General features: G+C 32.8%; 1 protein-coding gene across 2 annotated transcripts; it reads left to right on the top strand.

The window, feature by feature from the left end:
• The first annotated feature begins 2683 nt into the window (after positions 1 to 2683).
• LOC128162657 (uncharacterized) lies at positions 2684 to 18630 on the top strand. Of its 2 annotated transcripts, none has more exons than XM_052825908.1 (12): positions 2684 to 2881; positions 8738 to 8872; positions 9680 to 9884; positions 11390 to 11595; positions 11804 to 11890; positions 13098 to 13199; positions 14445 to 14507; positions 15033 to 15134; positions 15289 to 15366; positions 16217 to 16276; positions 17244 to 17311; positions 17788 to 18629. In XM_052825908.1, exons 2-12 carry the CDS (start codon positions 8761 to 8763, stop codon positions 18535 to 18537), a joined length of 1833 nt encoding a protein of 610 aa, XP_052681868.1. In that variant the 5' UTR covers positions 2684 to 2881; positions 8738 to 8760; the 3' UTR covers positions 18538 to 18629. The 2 variants fall into 2 exon arrangements, with proteins under 2 accessions (XP_052681868.1, XP_052681869.1); XM_052825909.1 differs by lacking the exon at positions 2684 to 2881 and adding an exon at positions 8200 to 8311 and having other exon boundaries at positions 17788 to 18630.
• The last annotated feature ends 1831 nt before the right edge of the window (positions 18631 to 20461 follow it).

Genomic DNA, 20461 nt, shown 5'->3' with positions numbered 1-20461 from the left:
TGTAAGAAGACTTTAGAGCCCTCTTGGCCCCTATATTGAGGGGCCAGCCCCTTTTTCTTGATATCAAACGAAAGCCCGTGTAATTTTAAACAACTTTTGCATTACATATTTTAACAAAATATTTATACATCAAAAGTTATCACAGAAAATGTGCAAAAATGTCGTAAAAAAATTTGGTGCCAATTTTCAGGTTCAGGCGAGCTTTGAGGCCTTTAGCAATTTTCATCATTGGAAGCATGGGGGTACATCTACATACATTCATCTACAATCCCTGAAAATTTCAAGCTTCTATCTTGATTTATTTCGGAGGAGATGCGTGGACAAAATGACCTTTAAAAATTTACAAAATCGTCAATATCTAAAACCGGAAGTGACGTCATCATTTAAAAATTTTATAAAATGTAGCGCCGATCATGTTTTATCCGTCCTGAAAATTTTGTGCGAATCGGTTGGATAGTTTTTGAGAAATAGCGCTCCAAAAAAGTCAGAAAAAGAAAAAAAAGAATAACTAGACACGATCTCGTTGCGAGCAACGAGGAGGTCTTCCGTCCGATTTTTGGAAGGAAATTTAACATCATCGACTTTGATTTTCGACAAAAAAACATGATATGGAAAAAAGAGTGGAGAACTAATGCTTTTTTGTATCACATTTTATAACTTCTCTTATATTGTTTTTTTAGGTACTTGCATTTCTTCAAATTAAGATGGAGATTAAACTTATTTACCTCTGGCTCCTAAAAAACCCTTAATAGGTAACGCAAGAGAAAATCATTATATCGTTAGGATATATAAACGTATTATACCTAATTCAGCTTAAATAACCTTTCACAAAATAGCTCTTAGTAAAACGCTATAGATTAAAGACTTGAGTGCCCTTTGATCCCCTAATTTAAGGGACCAGCCCCTTTTTCTTAAAATCAAATGCAAGGCCATTTCATTCTGAACACATTTTGTCCACAAATGTTTAGAAATTCGTTACCGTTCTTGAGATATATAGGAAAGAAGGTTTTAGGGGCCGATCCCTTATATCCATGTAGGGGTCTTTTAACGAAATTTTGAAGGTTGCATTTTGTTAAGAACATCATTTTGAACAACTTTTCTTCTGTACTGCATTTCAAAATATTTTTCCTTTCTGAGATATGGGTAATCAGAATTTCGGACTTTTGGCCCCTAAAAACCCCTAATTACGTAACACATAATAAAATCATTACATTCCTGGGATACATAACTGTGAGATAACCATATTTGCTTCTATAACATTTTACAAAATATCCCTCAGTAAAGGGCTATAGATAAAAGACTTTAGAGCCCTTTGGTTCCCTAATTTAAGGGGCCAGCCCCTTTTTCTTGATATCAAATAAAAGGTTACTTAATTCTAAACACATTTTGTTTAACAAGTGTTTACAAATTCGTTACCGTTCTGGAGATATATGAGAAGATTTTAGGGGCTGGTCCCTTATCTCCTTATAGGGGCCGTTTAACGAAATTTTGAAAATTGCATATTGTTAAAAACTTTATTTGAACAAATTTTCTTCTGTACTGCATTTCAAAATAGTTTTCCTTTCTGAGATATGGGTGATCAAAAATTTTGACTTTTGGCCCCTAAAAACCCTTAATTACCTAACACATGGAAAAATCATTACATTGCCTGGATACATAACTGTGAGATGAACATATTTGCTTATATAACATTTCACAAAATATCGTTTAGTAAAGGGCTACATATTAAAGACTTCAGAGCCGTTTAGTCCTCTTGTGTGAGGGGCTAGCCCCTTTTTCTTGATTTTAAAAGAAAGGTCTTGTAAATAGAAACTAATTTTACGTTACATGTCTTAACAAAATATTTTTTAGAAATTAGATAATTAAAGAAAACCACAAAAAATTACAACGTTTTTTAATCCCAATTTTCGGGTCCAGGCGAGCTTCAAGGAAAATGGCTTCTTGACAAATCTAAAACAAGCAAGCATATCTACAATAACCACTCTGTCTTGCATATAAATTTCAAGTCTCTAACTATAACGGTTCCTGAGGAGATGCGTGGACAACATCATGCTCCAAAATACAGGAAAAAGGGAGATAATTCAGAAGCGGAAGTGAATTTTCAGACAGGAAGTAGGATGCAAAGAGATATTCACCAAAGATATTATCCCTGTAAAAATCATTAAAATCGATTGAGAAATGGCTGAGATATTAAGGGTGTCTACCAAGGAGAAAAATAATAATAATATAGAAGAATGAGAACTCGTAGAAAAACAGTAAGGTCTTCCGCTGAAGACGGAAGACCTTAATAAAGAAAAAGAAACCGTAGAATAACAAGAGGGTCTTCCGTTGGAAACGGAAGACCCTAAAAAGAATCCGAAGAATAACAATAAGGTCTTCCGTTGGAAACGGAAGACCTTAATAAGAAGAATAGGGAAAAAGAAACCGAACGAAAACAATAAGGTCTTCCGTTGGAAACGGAAGACCTTAATAATGAAGAATTTCCAACAGAATCAGTACAAGGTCTTCCGTTGGAAACGGAAGACCTTAATGATATGGGCGCAATCATATAACAATATATATCGCTATCACAATCAGATGGGGGGGGGGGGGGGGGGTGCGAATCAACCTGGTTTAAATTTTTCCTGGACTCCATGCCGGGAAAAAAAACCATCAATCGGATCACCTCATCCATTTTCCACTCCTCCAAGCTATTTGAGAATCGTGTTTGAGTGGAGATCTCCGGTAGATATTGATCATATTCATTAGCAAGTAGACGCTGTAGATATCCTGGAACAGTTCTGGGGGTAGCAAACGAATACACCCAGGAGAAGAGTGTATTCTGTTGTTTAGTTTAATTGTCCAAAAGCGATAGTTTTCATGTGGATCACTGGTACTGTTGGTAAGTTATTGATTCCTTAAATCTTCTTGTTTGTTATATTGATTATTTACATTCTCAATTAGTAAAACGACAACTATACTGCAGTACCTATATTAAACTGTTAAATTATATCATTTTATTTTAAAGGATTAAAATTCGTATATATTTGTGTAATGTGATGTTAACAAATATAAGATTTCCTCAAAATAAACCTGTTCCAATGTCAAATTATTTTACACATTTACCGAGTCGTGCAGGTTTGTAGAACTTTAATCATAAATTGATTTATGCAGATTGATTCAATGGACTATTGGGGGAAGCGACCCGGTGTTAAAAGCTTGCTCTGAACCACCCACATGCAATTTTTTTTTTTTACACCTGATGTTAAATATTACTAAAAACCCCTAGAAACAATAGCACATGCTATTGTTTATTATACATATGGTGCACTGTGTGAAACATTTAGTGTCTTTACATGGTCTATGGGGCCAACTAAGTCGGGGGGTTCAGCTAGGCCATAAGATGATGATGGCGCCATGGCAGTTTCAACAGCTAGACTGCCTGTTTAATTTGTCACAATGATTCCAGTTTTTGTAATGAAGAATATAATTGTGCAAGGTCTATAACTCAGCAATCAGCAATTGCTTGAATTATTACATCTATTAGTGTAGAAGTACTAGTTTTGGCTACAGTACTGTCACAGTATTGAGTAATTAATCAGTGAAGTCGAACTCCCTAAACCAAGTAAACGGAAGTGAATTTATGCAAACAATTTGGACTCTGTTTTCGGAGTCTATGCATGCACGCTATGACAGAATATAGTGATTTTACGATTAAAATATTATTGTGTATGAGTAAAATATCCATAAATAATATTAGATTTTTTGGAAGTTTGTGTCTTTAAATCAAAGTTGGTCAAATGTTCTTTTACAATAAATCTGTAATCTTTTAAGAAATTGATTTAAAAAAAAAATGAAGTCTTTATAATGCAGATGGGTTAAAGAGTATAATTAGTATGATTATAGATATTAATTGATGAAAACTACTTTTAAATGTTATAATGTATAACACTTTTAACAATTACCGGTAGAGCTCTGTCTGTATAGGCGGAAACCATTTTAATGTACATGTATACCAATTAACACACTTAATATGATCATTTATTTATCATTTATTAATAAAAGCTTGACTCGACATTACATGTAACTATTTAAATCACAAAGACCCACTTTTAAAATCAAAGTACTGAAAGTACTGTTAGACGGTGGCGCCGTTTGAAAGTGGCATATTACATGAATGATAAGCACAACTGGTCGTGAGTTTCCTACATGGATAATTCTGTGGAAATCGTAGTTGTGATCACAATCCACACTTTACAAATGTTGTGTCTCTTTATCGTCATCTTTTGGGGAAAACACATAAATTTATCACAGTAGCCTTTGTAATATAGAAGTTTGTATCTATATGTTTGTATCTATATGTTTGTATCTATATCAGTTGACATTAAAACTCCGTTTTCGGTAATACATGAACTACATGTATGTATTTTGATTGCCCCAGAATGACTCATTAAATAGGTGGGTTGCCACCACATATTGAATGAATAAATCAAATCCATAGCGATTTCATCACAGTACGCACAGATATTTGATTGTATAAAGAAGGGGATTTTTGGTTTTTTCCTTTGACCTTTGGGTTGACCCCGTAAAGGGGAACAACTTTTGAAAAGTGTGGATTGGATATAACAAATGGATAAAATACTTTATCAGGTTTTACTAATTATTTGGGAGACATGTGGTATGTTTATTGTCCCTCTCGACAGCATTTTCCGTCAATTTCTTCACGGGGGAAAAAGTTGCAGTCTTGTGGACCATCACACTTGCTTTTGTCCTCATAGTCAGTTAACACATTTAGGTGTAAAGAAAACGGAATGGTTTACAAGAACCTGTTTGATAAAACTGGTATTGCTTTTGGAATGCACGTCATCATGAAAAAGGAGAGTCAATCAATATTTTATCTTCGACTTTAGTGGATTATTTCCATTTGCTCACAGCGAAAGTGAATAAAAATTTGAAAAAAAAATATCATACAATATTCAGTCGCGGCAGTTTCATTAATCATTAATTGTATTTAGCTATAGATTCATTCAAATCATTTGAATGGATTTGGGAAAGTCACATGTATATTTTATCGCTTCTCAGTACACTTTAACACGCATAATTTACTTGCTACATTAAACTCTTCTAGTAAACTTACAACAAATATTGATTAATTATTCAAAATTAGTTTTCAAAAAAACCAAACAAACAAAATCCAAGTTGAACGCATGTTTTTCTGACCGTACAGCCGTGTATATAAATTTCACTTTATTCTTTGCATGAACTTAAACACTATATCTAGGGTTCGCAAATCCCAGCAATATTTCCGGAAAGCTATAGTTCTGTAGCTCAGCAGAAAACTTCAGTCATCTATGAAGCACATTTTTTGCCTCATGTTTCATTATTTATCGCAAATATAGCATGGATGTATACGCTACGGCTGATGTAGCATTTCGTTGAGTGATGAAACTTTCTAACCGTTGTGTATTTCAATTGCGAGTCGCAACAAACTGGCGCATTTATATATTAGGCCTGCCTATTATGGAAACAAATGTCGAAGAAAGGTCATAATAGAGTTGTACTCGCGAGATAAAAATTATTTGAGAACAACAGGGGCGATATTTACGTACATGTGTAATAATGTTATCTGTTAGTGAAAAATCCCCCCAAAACCAAAGAAAAGGTTCTCTAATAGCAGAGAGTCGACGGGTGCATATGGATTAAAGTCACAGATTGTACTTCGCTCATCAAATTGCGTTATTCAGTTTATTGTGAAAAAATTCGTCAGAAACTGTTTTGTGAACAAAATTATTATATCTTACATTACCGTTCACAATGTACCATAAATGTATATGGAATATTGCATGAGTTGAACCGATTTTTTTCTCACAAAAAAGCTAGCGTTTGCTGCAAATTATTTATAGATACTCGAGCTGACACGCCGTGAAATCCACAAGACGTTTCACAGCATATGTCTTTAATCCCTTATTTGCTTACAAAAAATCTGAACTGAAAACCTTTGAAACATCGTAAAATGTGGTTTGTTTATACATGTAAACTTGTAAAATGGCGACTCGATTTGCACGTGAATTTTACAATCCGAGGTCGATCGATTAGCGTGTTTGAGAGAAAGTCGGCAGCAAGTAAAGCGTCAAATTCGGTAGTAAATATTGTCTGATGAATATTGAGGTTTCTGTAATAAAATTAATGTTCCTACAGACTGAGTGGGTTACAAAATAAGGTTCATGTAAATCACAGGTCAGTCCAAAATAAAACACATTTGTATCGTAAATTTCATGTTTTTTTGTATGTTTGAAAACACATGCACACTTGTAGAAGAAAGTGTGCCATTGATCGGTTGAAGTTCAATAAAATGTAATTTATGTAATATTCATTGTCAGTATCTGTTGTGAATTCTTTGGAATAAGCTACAACAAAATAAATATTCTGCCTCAACTAAAATTAATGCGTTGAAATATGAAATGGCAAACCTGTTTAAATAGTGTGTTTCTGACAATTGTTTACATCATAAAAAACAAGAAGCGATTATTTTGAGATCTCTTAGCAAATAATCGCAGTGATATAGTTTATGCAGCCCTGATACAGAGTTTAACGTCACAACTGGCAGTTGGTGCATAAATTATCGATACCGCGTAAGCAGACAGGGTAACGGCCAATTTAAATAAAACACAATTTCATAAATTATTTTGATATATGTAGAAAATAATTAGCAGCTATAATGCTTAAAATATCTGATAAGATTAGAATTAGTTCTCATACTGAAATCGACACATACCGTAGATAAAACATTGTCTGTAACACTGCATACCTAACAGAGTTATCGTTCCTTATCCGCTAGGGTCCCCGTGAGAAATACTCTTCCGGTCAGGACGGTAGCAATAGACCGTGGCTATTTATAGCCACCGTCTAAAAAGGAATCTATCACTTGACTTTAGCTTTGTTATTTCCTGCGTGTTTCCTGACTTCACTAGTTGAACTAGATTTACATAATATTGTACAGTTTATAGACTGCCATAGCGACTCTCTGAATCAAGTGACTCTCTGCCTTATCAGTCTAGACGGGACTCCCAAAACGGAGTTAACTCCCAAAACGGAGTCTTTGGCTCCATCATGATGCATTGCGGTAAAATGCTTATACGACCATATTCAGTCCCTCCCAACATAACTTTTCCTCAAAATAAACCTGTTCCAATGTCCCATTATTTTACACATTTACCGAGTCGTGCAGGTTTGTAGAACTTTAATTAGAAATTGATTTATGCAGATTGATTTGGACTATTGGGGGAAGCAACCCGGTGTTAAAACGACCCACATGCAATTTTTTACACCTTTAAGTTATACATTACTAAAAAAAACTAAAAACAATAGCACATGCTATTGTTTATTATACATTTGGCGCACTGTGTGAAACATTTAGTGTCTTTACATGGTCTATGGGGCCAAATAAGTCAGGGGGTTCAGCTACTGGGCCATCAGATGATATGATAGCACCATGTCAATTTCAACAGACTGCCTGTTTAATTTGTCACAATGATTCTAGATTTTGTAATGAAGAATATAATTGTGCAAGGTCTATAACTCAGCAAGTGCTTCAATTATTACATCTATAGTGCAGAAGTACTAGTTTTAGCTACTGTACAGTACTGTCACAGTAATCAGTGTAGTTGCACTCGATCCCTAGTAAACGGAAGTGAATTTATGCAAACAATTTGGACTCCGTTTTCGGAGTCTATGCATGCGCGCTATGACAGTGATTTTACGATTAAAATATTATTGTGTATTGGTAAAATATACATAAATAATATTAAATTTTTTGGAAGTTTGTGTCTTTAAATCAAAGTATGTCAAATGTTCTTTTACAATAAATCTGTAATCTTTGAAGACATTGATTTAAAAAAAAATTAAGTCTTTATAATGCAGATGGGTTCAAGAGTATTATTATAGATATTAATGGATGGAAACTACTTTTAAATGTTATAATGTATAACACTTTTAACAATTAGAGCTCTGTCTGTATAGGCGGAAACCATTTTAATGTACATGTATACCAACACACTTTTAAAGTCATGATGATCATATCATTTATTAATAAAAGCTTGACCTGACATTAACTATCTAATTCAGAAAAACCCAGTTAAAAAGGAATCTATCACTTGACTTTAAGCTTTGTTATTTCCTGACTTCACTAGTTGAACTAGATTTACATAATTAGACAGTTTATAGACTGCCATAGCGACTATCTGAATCAAGTGACTCTCTGCCTTATGCGACCATATTAAGTCCCTCCCAACATAATTTACTATATGAACACCCTTCATTGAGGGATGAGCAAGTAAGTTTGCATGCAGTGTATGACAAAATAACAATAGAGTTAATCCTAACTTTAAAAAAATGACCAGTTGATCTTCCACTAATCCATTATTCATATCTGCCAGAGTAGCTTAAATCTCTAACTATGCTTTACTTGCATTGGTCAATATTTTGATGCTTTATTTGATATTCTTATCTCATGCCACCAATTTCCATGGCCAGATGGGAGAGGATCGTACTTACTGGCTTTATGGTTTGCGACGATGGGTGTCCCTTTTGGTGGCGGATATGATATATTAAGTCAACTAAACAATTTGTTTCAAAAGAGATATTTGTTTATATAGTTTGATGAGTCAAAAAATAGGATAAAAAGAAAAAACTAGTTATGAACTGGAGGAAATCTATTTCGTTTAATTAAATGTTCTTAAACTTTATCGTTTTCTTTTAGGTTAATTAGGACTTCTCATCACCATGGCATTTGAAAGACGACTCTTTTTATTGGCTGTGATTCTTCTCCATTCAATGAATTACACTAATGCTATGAAAGATAAAAAGTATATCCAGGAAATATCAACTGGGAAAGGTGAGTTGAGTCCTAGGCATATTTGTTGTGGTTGTGATAATTTTACGATTTGATTAATTTTCATTTTCCGGGGAGGGGTGGGGACCCCCCCCCCCCTTAGATCCGTGCCTGAAACTAAACTGATAACTTATTGACAGATGTTCCGAAGACATCCTAGCTATAATAAATTAATTATTGTAATTAATAATTGATAAAAATTGTCCTGTACTGCCATCTTACAGTTTTTAAGAAAACATCTTGGATTTTATTGTTTATGAAGCTCGCCTGAATGGACGCGTAATGAATGATTATTACCTATCAAAAGTTATATTTAACCAACGAGATTCGCAAGTCTGAAGAGTAAATTCCCCATCACCCAGTATTAAATGAATACATGTGGGTTTTTTTTAGACAATTTGTGAAATAACAATTGAAAACAAATACATGTAAATAAATTAACCTCAAACATCAAATTGCATGTCAGAACATTTTTATTTCATGCTAAAAATTGTAAAAAAAATATAATTATATGAAAAAAAAGAAATAGATAAAATAGCACCAAACTGTAATATGTATCTAAGGAAAGGGAAGTAACCTAAGCTGACATGGAGAACTCTGTTTTGTATCGCATACCTTCTAATCTATCAGACCAATGAAACTTTGTTTCTTTATTTCTGTGCCTCAAGTGGATCTCTAATTCATATGTGATTATGCAAAAACTTAACCCAGTGATTGTATTAAAAACTGAAACACATCTTTTTAATTTAATATGTATACACATACGGTGATAATGATAGTTGATTATCCAATCAAAACTTTGTTTTACAGAGATTGTGGGAGATGGCAACTGTTTCTACAGGTGCTTGTCCGTTTATCTTCATGGACACCAGAATGAACACAGTACAATAAGGGAGAACATCATCTTGTATATGTCTGGTCGCAGCTGCGAGTCTGAGGTGGAAAATGAAGAAAGGTCACGTCGTTACGGTCGATTGATGCATAACACACGCCAAAGTTACGAGGATTACTTAAGGTATTTTATAATATATCCAAATTAAATCAGATTATAAAATCATGCGGTTTTACAGATGATCGTGAACTTTGAGAAATTAAGATAAAGTTTTGGTGTTCACGATTTTATATTCTGTGAGATTCGTGATACAAACTCATATATATTCAAGGATAGTGGAATTTAGTGTTTGCATTATAAACATGTTAAATAAGGAATCTATAATAACATTATTTTGTTAATACAATATCATTTGTTAAAGATTTGATTAAGGGCGTATGGGGATATCCCTGGGATTACATTGCATGCACCGTGAGACCTCAGGGCTAAGTGTGTATGGATACACCTCCAAATAAATCCCTGTACACCCTTGATTTGACCTGGAAAACAAATTTATTATTATTTTTTTTAATAAATTCAAAGCCTAGTTGAATATTCTACTCTTTACAGATATTGTTTGTCCAGCCTTTATACGATGATAATATTAATGGAGTTCGTTTTTCTCCTAACGATATTTCTATAAAACTTCGATTTTTAACGATCTGTGTAAAATCGCGAGAAGCACACTATGTGGATTTTAAAATCGGAACATGTGAATTGAATAAAACTAATTAAAGAATAATTAAGCTTAAGGGTGCAACGATAAACCGTGAAACGGTATATCACGGTAAAAACATGCTACGGTTCAATGTCACGATACTGTAGGCTTTACCGCGGTTCTGTATTTCGATCCGGAAAATTTTGATCCGTCCGAATCGGTTTGAAAATTATATTTTCAAAATGGCATCCGGTGTTGAAAAACGTGCTTCGCATTATTTAATTTTGTCCCCTGCTACAGTGCATCCCAAAAATCATATTGTAACATTTTTTGTAGGATAAATGAAATTGGTTAACAAAATTCCCATTGCAAGCACTATTTTGAAAACGTTTTCCTACAAACAAACGACATGCGTATTGCACCTCGTATAAAACGGCATTATCAACGCTTTTTTCTGTTGTCGCAAGAAATTAATGCCACATTCCTAGATGTGCAAAAATGAAATTAAAATTAAACGTCACCCTAGTCATTAAATATTTTGCCTTTAGAAAATTCTGTACATCTATAATAAGAGCATAAATAATTTGATTGTTGTCAGTGTTGAAATAACGATATTGACGTCAACATTAGATTTTTACCTTATGCGGATCATGTTGACATTCTGATATTTATACAGCTGATTAGGAAAAATATGTGGAAAAAAATTATGTAACTAAAAGTTTAGAGATTAAACAATACCAAAACATGCGTAATTGTTTATTTGTTATTTTTTAAAAGCACATCAAAAGTATCACGGTACGTATTGTATCATAAGGTCTGTATCGTGATACGTATCGTATCGTGAGGCAAGTGTATCGTTGCACCCCTAATTAAGCTATTCATTCACAATTTTATTTTCTCATACTTTGTCACTAAATCACATATTTAAATACTCTAGCAATAAAAGGAATCTACAGTTATATTGTATTTACAATGCATATTTCCTTTCCAGGCTCCACAATAATAGTGGAGAGTGGGCTGATGAACCAATCATTCAAGCAGCTGCCGACTTGTATGGTTTCAATATTTACGTCAGTTCGTACGGAAACTCTGGAGTCACTCAACGCGTACGGGCAACCTCTGAACAACTTCGACATGATAGCGGCAGACTGCTTCACTTAAGATTGCAGAATTCTCACTACACCTGCATTGAACATGGTAGTCACTTCATAATTTGTTTTATTTTTCAGAAAGATTTGAACTATATGAAATAATGACAAAAAAATTGATGCTTGCGATTTTATATCCTTGGGATTTGATACACACAGAGGAATTGCAGAATTAAGTACATGTACTAAACAGTGTAAAATGAGGAATTTACAGTGTAGACTTTTATTTCCTAACTATTTTTCTTTCAAATTAACAGATTGTCAAACAGACTCTGTGCCTTCAGGTGACTTTGTTGAGATGCCAGTCGTTATAGACTTTGGAAAACAATATGGAGCTGAGCCATGTAAGTAGACATCTTTTTAAGGCCAAAACAAATTAATGTTTGGGTTCTTGGGTACCAGACCGCATGCTGCCACATTGGTTTATATTATTGCCTGATTGAAAATGAAATTAAAACTGTAAACCAACTTTTATTCGAGAGTGAGATAATTTTGCAAGGTTTGCAAGAGCCTTTTTGTCAAGAATATTTCTCGCCGTGTACTAGTCCTTGTCGTATGGTTGTAAAAAACAACACAGGTCTGGATGTGGCTTATTCGTGAAAATTAGTCTTTGTGAAATAGTTTATCTCTAGGAAATTGCGAAATAATTTTTTCGTAAATAAAAGTTGGTTTACAGTAACTTAGTAATAAGTTAAGATACAAAAATTATTTATTCCCCTTTGAAAATATATACATGTACTAAATAAAAACAAAATACCAGAGCTCCTTTAAAACTTTGGGCCTAAGAATTAAATTATAACTTTCTTTTAGCCTTAAATCCCAGCTATGGTATATATTCAAGTTAATTTTAACTTGCATGGTTGACCTCTTAGCCATCTTTTTTTGTCAGCCTTGAAATTGTAATATTTTCTCTCAGAACTACATGTACTTGGTCTAGACTATCTTAATGTAAAAGGTGGGGGGATGATACATAGAATACATAGCCCCTATAATTATGCCTTTCTTCGAAGAAGGGAGGGCATATTGCTTTGCTGCTGTCCGTCTGTCTGTTGGTCGGTCGGTCGGTCCACGAACAGTTTCTGTTCATTTTCTTCGCAGAGGATAAACATATTGTAATGAAATTTGGAATACCGATTATTTATGATAATATCTAGGTCAAGTTAAATAATGGGTACGATTGAGCAATTTTTGGCCCTTGGACATAGAAAAATTCCAGTTATTTGCAGTTTCCATTCATTTTCTTTAAAGAGGATGAAAATATTGAAATGAAATTTGGTATACAGATTAATTATGATAATATCTAGGTCAAGTTTGATATTGGGTACGATTGTGCAATTTTCGACAGAGTTATGCCCCTTGGACGTAGAAAAATTCCAATTATGTGCAGATTGCGTTCATTTTCTCTATGGATGTTTCCAAGGGAGGGGGCATAAGTGTTTCACAAACATCTCTTGTTCCTATTGGATTATTTGTTTGTAATAAAAATTATTCTTACTTTTTGCCCCTTGATATCATGCAGAAAATCTAATGTTGATCTTATTACATTTGTAGATGAAGATAGCCTTGATGTTTTGGACTACAGCAAGACTGTTGGTCTTCCAAAGACTGTTGGAGATGAAAAACCAAGCAATGCAGGGATTGACCCATTCAACAGTAAGTGAACATTTACAAATCAATGGTGAATAATGCTGTTGATTCGTTTAAATTTATGAGAGCCAATTTTAATAGATTAATTCTCAGCATTTTAAAGTATCAATAAGGGTTTAATGTTTGCTTTTTAATTTGTACAATTTATTTGAATAAAGACTTTTGTTTCATTATTCTTTGGAGATATTAATTCATGGAGAAGTGGTATACTCACAAAAACCCAAAAATTGAGCCACCATAAATATATCCATGATTTTAAAGTATGCACTATGCAAGAATACATTTAATATGAAACAAAGATTTAATGAAGACTTCTGTTCTTGCAAAACATTTAAGATACAAACTTTCTGCATAGCCATAACGATGGAGTCTGAGAGAGACTACCAAACTTTTACCCCTTTAAAAAGTGACGTACTGCATATTCATAATTCTATTCATATTCTGGGTGTGATGAATATCTCTTCTAAACCTTCTCTTCAACAAACATTTGGAATTGTGAAAACAGGCTGCAGAGAAAAGATTACATTGTCTTGCAAAAACATGCTTGCAAGCAAACCTAGTACCGGTAAATGATTCCAGAGTGTCTCTTTCGTGGTATATTTAACCATTATGATGTCATAATTGATTTGTAAAATCTTTTTCCCATACTTATTTCTTGACGTTTTAGATTAAATCAGTGAAAAAGTATTCCGATACCTATATTAAATCTGACATCATTTTAAGGGGAGGTTGAGAGCTTGTTTCAGGTTTTTTTTTTTGAGAGACTCGGGGCATTTAAGATATATTTTATTAGTCAAAAATGGATAAAGCTCCAAATTTTGTTCATTATTTCCCTCATATTACATAAAATTGACTAAATAACATGATTTTTCATTGTGTTTACCAAAAATTTAAGCCCCAGTACACCCTATTAAATAAATTGTTATGAAGCATCATCAAGGGTTGTCTCTAAGGCCCGGGGGGCGGGAAATTCCCCCACCTGAAGTGACGTAATTACCCGGCTATTTTTGCATTTCAAACACAAACTTGCTAGAAGCTAGACCTCCAGACCCCCTTATACTTTTTATTTCTTATAATATATCATATATATATATATAGCCTTATATGGTTATTATAAAATTGACTTCCCAACATCAAATGATAAAAGATTATCAAATCATATTAGTAAATTCTCTATTAACACAAAAACATGCACAATGAAAACTAATGTCAACCTCTGTAAGACAACTATTTTCTATTGTTTTTTTGCAGTGGAAGATCTTGAAAGCAAGCTTCCTGTGACATATCCAAAGAAGAATGAACGCCAAATTGACTGTAAGTTTAAGACTTAGATAGCTCATACATTTGAATGAGAGATTGTATACCAGTTTTTATTAGCGACAATTTTATTTTTTTGGTCTACTGGAGTTAAACTCATTCACCGCAACTTTGATTTTCACCAGCAAGATATAATTTATCTGGAAAAAAGAATACCAGAGACATTTTTAAGGGCTGATTCATTGCAAGAAATATTAGCGATGACAAGGTTCTCGCAAACTTTATTAAAAATTCTCATGCTTGAATAAAAATGGGTTTACAGTATTGCAATTATACCTACCATAAGAATGATATCCAATTTCAAATTGTCTTTATCAGAAATGGTATTTATTTGAAGCGTAAAATATATTTCATAACATGTAAACAATTTTCAAAAGCTTTCTCTATTGATTCACGGAGGTTTAAATTCAATATACAAGCATTGAAGAGGAAATATGGCATGAACACTGTCAATTTTTTGAAGAGGTACTTGAATAATTAGAGGACAATAAAAATAACTCAGTGGAAGTGAATACTTTGTAGATGAAGACGACGTAGATTATTTGGACAGCAGCAGGAGTAATATTCTTCCAGAGACTGTTGGAATTGAGAAATCGAGAGAAAAGAATGACGAAAGTGTTGATGGTAGTAAACCAGCTCATGTTCTGATGAACTGATATTTCTTTGTAATGTTAAAAGAAGGAATAATGCCTTTATAAGGCTTCTACTTGTATATATATATATATATATATATATATATTTTTATAATTATATATATATTTTTTTGCATTTTGGATAGGTTTTAAAGATCTAGCGAAGAAAAAGACAATCAATACTGTCACAGAAGTTCAGGAGAGAGAGCTTGAGAATCAAAAAGGTAAAAAAAAAAAAAAAAACAACAACAAAACACTTGATACTGTAAATGGGGGAATATTTGCCTCCGTTTATTGTAAACAGAAGCCCTTTTTATTTTCTACCTTTTCAATCTCCTTGAATTTAATACTGGGCATATAACAATATTTCAAATTATCTCCCTTTAAACACAACTGTGTCTGGGCGATTCAAGATGGGGCAAACTCTTTGCAAGTGTAGAGGGGGGAAAATTAATATGAGGCAAAAATAACCGTGTAAACAGTTATTAAATTAAATAAAAATCTAAAATCTTAGGAGTGTTAGAATTCACCCGAGGTGTGTTTTCTGATACCAAAGTTTGGTGTTCTTCTCAATTGACTTTTTTCAGTTTCCTTACGTATCACCATTCAACCCATGGTATCCAAGCTGGTTGCAACTTAAGCTTGCTAAGAGAATTAATTTCCTTGGGGATGGGAATTGGGAGGGATCAAGATTGAATGGGGGAGCTGAAACGAGGGGCGGGGAATTCAGTAAAGGCTAGAATGGAGACTGGCAATGTTTACAGATAAATTACAAAATCAATAAATATTAAGAGAATGGGTTGTTTATAATGCAACAAAACGATCATATACTAAGAAGCTGAAATATTTGTTCAGGATTTAATTTTGTTATTTTCGTTGGTAGTAGTAATAATGTATTTATCTTTTCATTTACCTCTTCTTAAACTACCTTACCAGGTAAATTGAAACTGACTGCACATTCAGATTGTCTATAAAGCCCTCTTCCAATATTGTAAATTTCATGATCCTTGTATGCAGTATTCATCAAATTCTATGACAATTGTAAACCCCAACTGTGTCTGATATTTCTTGCAGATGAAGATCTTGAAAACCAGTTTTGTTGGATTGATACAGAAGAGGATGAACCTGTTGATTGTAAGCTAAACAATCAATTAGAACCATTTTAACAAGGCCTTGGACTTTCAGTAGGACATAACTATCTATTTCTTGCGTCAAAACAAGTTGAAAATGATGTTGGTTTCAAGTGATATATACACCGGTTGTGTAGTTTTAGCTCAAAAGCCAGACAAATCTCGTTGATTTCAAAGAGCAATGGCTGAGTGGCCAGCAATGAAATAGACAGGCCTACGTCACATTGCTGTTTGACACAACTACCCAAAGTCCAAGCTTTTGTTAAAATGGTTCTAAATCTAGCTAGAAGAAGCACTATAGTAATATAAATGTAGGACCTTTCATGATTATTAATTAATTATTATAAATGGTATTACATGTATTATGATTTTTAGATATCCAGCAAGTAGTGTGTATTCTGATCTCAAGCCTGGTTTAGGGGGTTGAAAACACACAATGAGCAATTAATTAGCACCATCACAAATTATTAGAGATCCTCTTTATCATGTTTAAATCCTATTTGTAAGCGAAAATCCCTATTTTAAAGGCTTTTTGATTTTTATCTCGGATAGTTATTTCAATAGTAGCTAGTGCATAAAAATTCATTTTGACATCATAGTGTTACATATGTATATCTATCAATTTCCTAAATGAATAATATATTATTTGCCGTAATTGAGACAAACATGATTAAACTGTAAATTCCTAGTAATATTAATGAAATATGAGGAATTGATATGCATGTTTAATTACGAGAATCTTGCCTCCCTCATGGAATTTTATTGAAATTTTGCTTTTAATTTTATGACATTTGATAATTTTACGAAACTCACAACAAAAGTTTGGCACTGGCAATTTCATATTTCTCTGATTTGATACAAAACGGAGGAAAAGCAGATTTAAGGACTCACTCAAAATAAAGAATTTACAGTTTTGCATGCAAATTGAGTTTATATTTTTATTAGCAATATATTATACTGCGTTCTTTCAGATATCAATGAAGTCTGTGAAGATATCAGAGAAATAAGTATCGCTGAAGAGAAGACCCCAAAACAAAAGGTGAAATTCTTTAAGAATTTTTTTTCTTCAAAACATTAATAAATGGTAATGAGGATAATTAAGTCCTAAGTCTGCTTTTACCATCAAGGATGACAGCTGGTATACTTAATGTTCTTGCATGATATTTTGTTAGGGATCAATATACATATGAATTAATACCCTTTGTCCACAATTTGCTATAATCTTTTTAATATTTGTGGACATCAATTTTTGTGGGTTTAGTTTTAATGATAGAAAAGTAAGGGGTCAATGATCGTATCAGGAATATGTTATTAGATATTGAACTTCATCAATAATTTAATTTTTTGGATCAATCAACAATGAAATCCATTAAAATTTGTACACATGTATTCAACAGCTTGATAGATTAATATTAGAGATTTGTTGTTATCAGTTTATTGATACGTACGTATTCAACGAAGAGATGGATTAATATTTGAAATTCTATATAACCTTATTTTTTTTATTATTGTCAGTTTACAAGATGCAGAGATATAGAGCATTTGAAAGAGTGGTGCAAAACTGGACAGGTTAACCGTGGAACGGAATGCAAAGTGCGGAGAATGAAATTCGGTCACGAATACCATCACTACTTTATGATTTGGGAAGTCTCGCAGGGGGGCCTGGACATTGTACATTTGACTTTGACTTGGCCATTGAGGATTTGTTGTGAAATCCTCAGGGTGAGTTTCGCAACCGGAAACAATTCTTTGTTGGACTTTCAGCAAGGTGTGTTCATTGCGTGTGCAGATTTTCCTTTTAACGAATCACAGATTGCGGCAATGCAGCACAGGCTTGAAGAAGTGATATCTTGGACGCATATTAATTACAGTTTGATATCGGAAAACAAGTTTTATTGTCAGTCCCTAATATCATATATCAAAACAGGGGAGAAAAATTTCTCTGAAGTGGATACTTTTGTTGAGCGATATCCTATTCAGGGACCTATTATAATTTTATCTGTTAGTTTTATAGCTCTTTTGATTAAAATTTTTACACATTGTATGTATTTTTGGAACAAAGTTAAATCTCGAGACTTTAAAATAACTGATATGTTTACAATCTTTAAATATTGTAGCATGATGGGTAATATTGATTTTGAATTTACGATTTGGTTTCTAAGAGCAGCAATTGCATATATATTAAATATTTTTGATAATTATAAAAATAATAATAGTAAAAATAAAAACAATAATAATGATAACAAAAAGGACAAAACTGATTAAAACTATGTTATATCTTTAATGATAAACACATTGAATTTTTTTTTCAACTTATAAACAGTCATGTGATAGGTTTTTAATAAGGATATGTTAATGTTATGTGTGAAGAAAAATTGTGTTATATATCTTAATACTTATTATATTTACTTATGCATATTTTAAAAAAAAATATTTGATCTGTATTTTATATGAATTTTATACTATTTTTTAAATTTCTAAATGATATATTTTTTGAAGAAATCTATTTTGTTATTAAGAAAAACTTGTTCATATTTTATAAATATATAGTTTATTTAAATAAACAACTGGTGCATTCAATTGAAATTTTTAGTCATGGTAGTATATTTGTTATTTCTCCCGAGATGAAGGGCTAAATGGTTGTAATCATTTTCAGACTGTATTGACCTCCTTTAGAAGAAGAGCTCTATATCAAAATATAGGAAAGTACCCAAATTCACACAGTGATATATTTGGTTTTTCTCTTTAAGAAATGATAGTTTATTGCTAAACGAATCATATCTTAAAATTTTAGGTAGTTCAGGCCCTGGGGCCATAACACCTAAACAAGCTCACTTTTGATCTCAGTCTCACTGTTCCACTATATGTTCCTTTGGAAAAGTGAGACTGAGATCAAAAGTAAGTTTTATGGCTCCAGGGCCTGATGGTTATGGTTTTAGCTATACAGCCTCCTTAATCACTAGTATCCCTTTGCACTTGGAGATTTATTATTACTCACCATTATTCTGTGTGTTTGTGAGACAGTGTACAAAGTCTTGTGGCTAAGATTGAAAAAAAACTTTTATTTTTACCCCTTTCGCCCTCGTCGTCCTCGACAGCGGGCGAATATGAGACTGGGCGAATTCCTATGTTTCAAACTATATTCTTTATTCAAAACTTTGCCTTGGCGAATTCAAGATGGGGCAAGACCGTTTGCAAGTTAAAAAGGGCGAAAATAACCCTGTATATATGTCATTTAGGAAGAGATAAAGGGTTACCAGATAGAGTTTGCAAACCTGTTAAGGAAAGATTTTACTGGATTGGAATATATTCTGATGTGGATAGATGGTGCAGAGCATGTGATAATTGTCTCAGAGGTAGACCTTTGTCTTATAATTATACATGATTATATGTGTTGCATGTATGTACGTATAATTGTATGTTCTGAAATAATCCTCATATGAGGGAAATAAAGTATGAATGAATGAAACCTACATCAGTATTATTACTACTAATTGATTCCAATAATAATCATTAATGGGTGTACATGCAAGCATGCTCAATTATAGAGCTTCATATTTCTGTTTATAACATTAAATGGTATAATTATATGAATTGATATCAAAAATCATTATTATGTAAGGATATGATTTCATAGACAATTTAGTTCCAATTAAGAGAAACTTTTAATTATATCAAATAAAGAGAACTGACCCACTTAGAAATAAATATTTATAATATCAAGCTATATATTATTCACAACAAAAAATATCAGTTAAATTAATATTAATTAATATTAATTAAATATTGTGAATAAAGCTGACAAAAACCACGTGCGTTTGTTGAATCGTCATGCATTGCAACTCATTCGCTTGATTGGAGGTATTTGGAAATCTGTGCAGGTGGTGCTACTGTTGCAAAGCCATTCCGTAATTAAATAAGAAAACAAATGAAAAACAAATTTGTACACATTGAGGAATTCAATTGTTTGATAATTATTTAATAATCAACAATCATGAAAGAATAAATGTTTATAAATAGGCTATCGATGTCACGTGATAGACACGTGATGACTCTAAACATGTGTTTTATAACACATAAGACTGATAAGTCACTAGAGTTATAATAATAGTGTATATTGGAAAAAAGTTGTGTGCGAGTTTTGATTTATACGACCATCACATTTTTAGTTCGTTTTTAATGACATTTG

The sequence above is a fragment of the Crassostrea angulata genome, chromosome 9 (genome assembly GCF_025612915.1).
Source record: "Crassostrea angulata isolate pt1a10 chromosome 9, ASM2561291v2, whole genome shotgun sequence".
Taxonomy (NCBI): Eukaryota; Metazoa; Mollusca; class Bivalvia; order Ostreida; family Ostreidae; genus Magallana; species Magallana angulata.
Note: the sequence above shows the minus strand (reverse complement) of the source record. Positions and strands in the feature narration are given on the sequence as shown.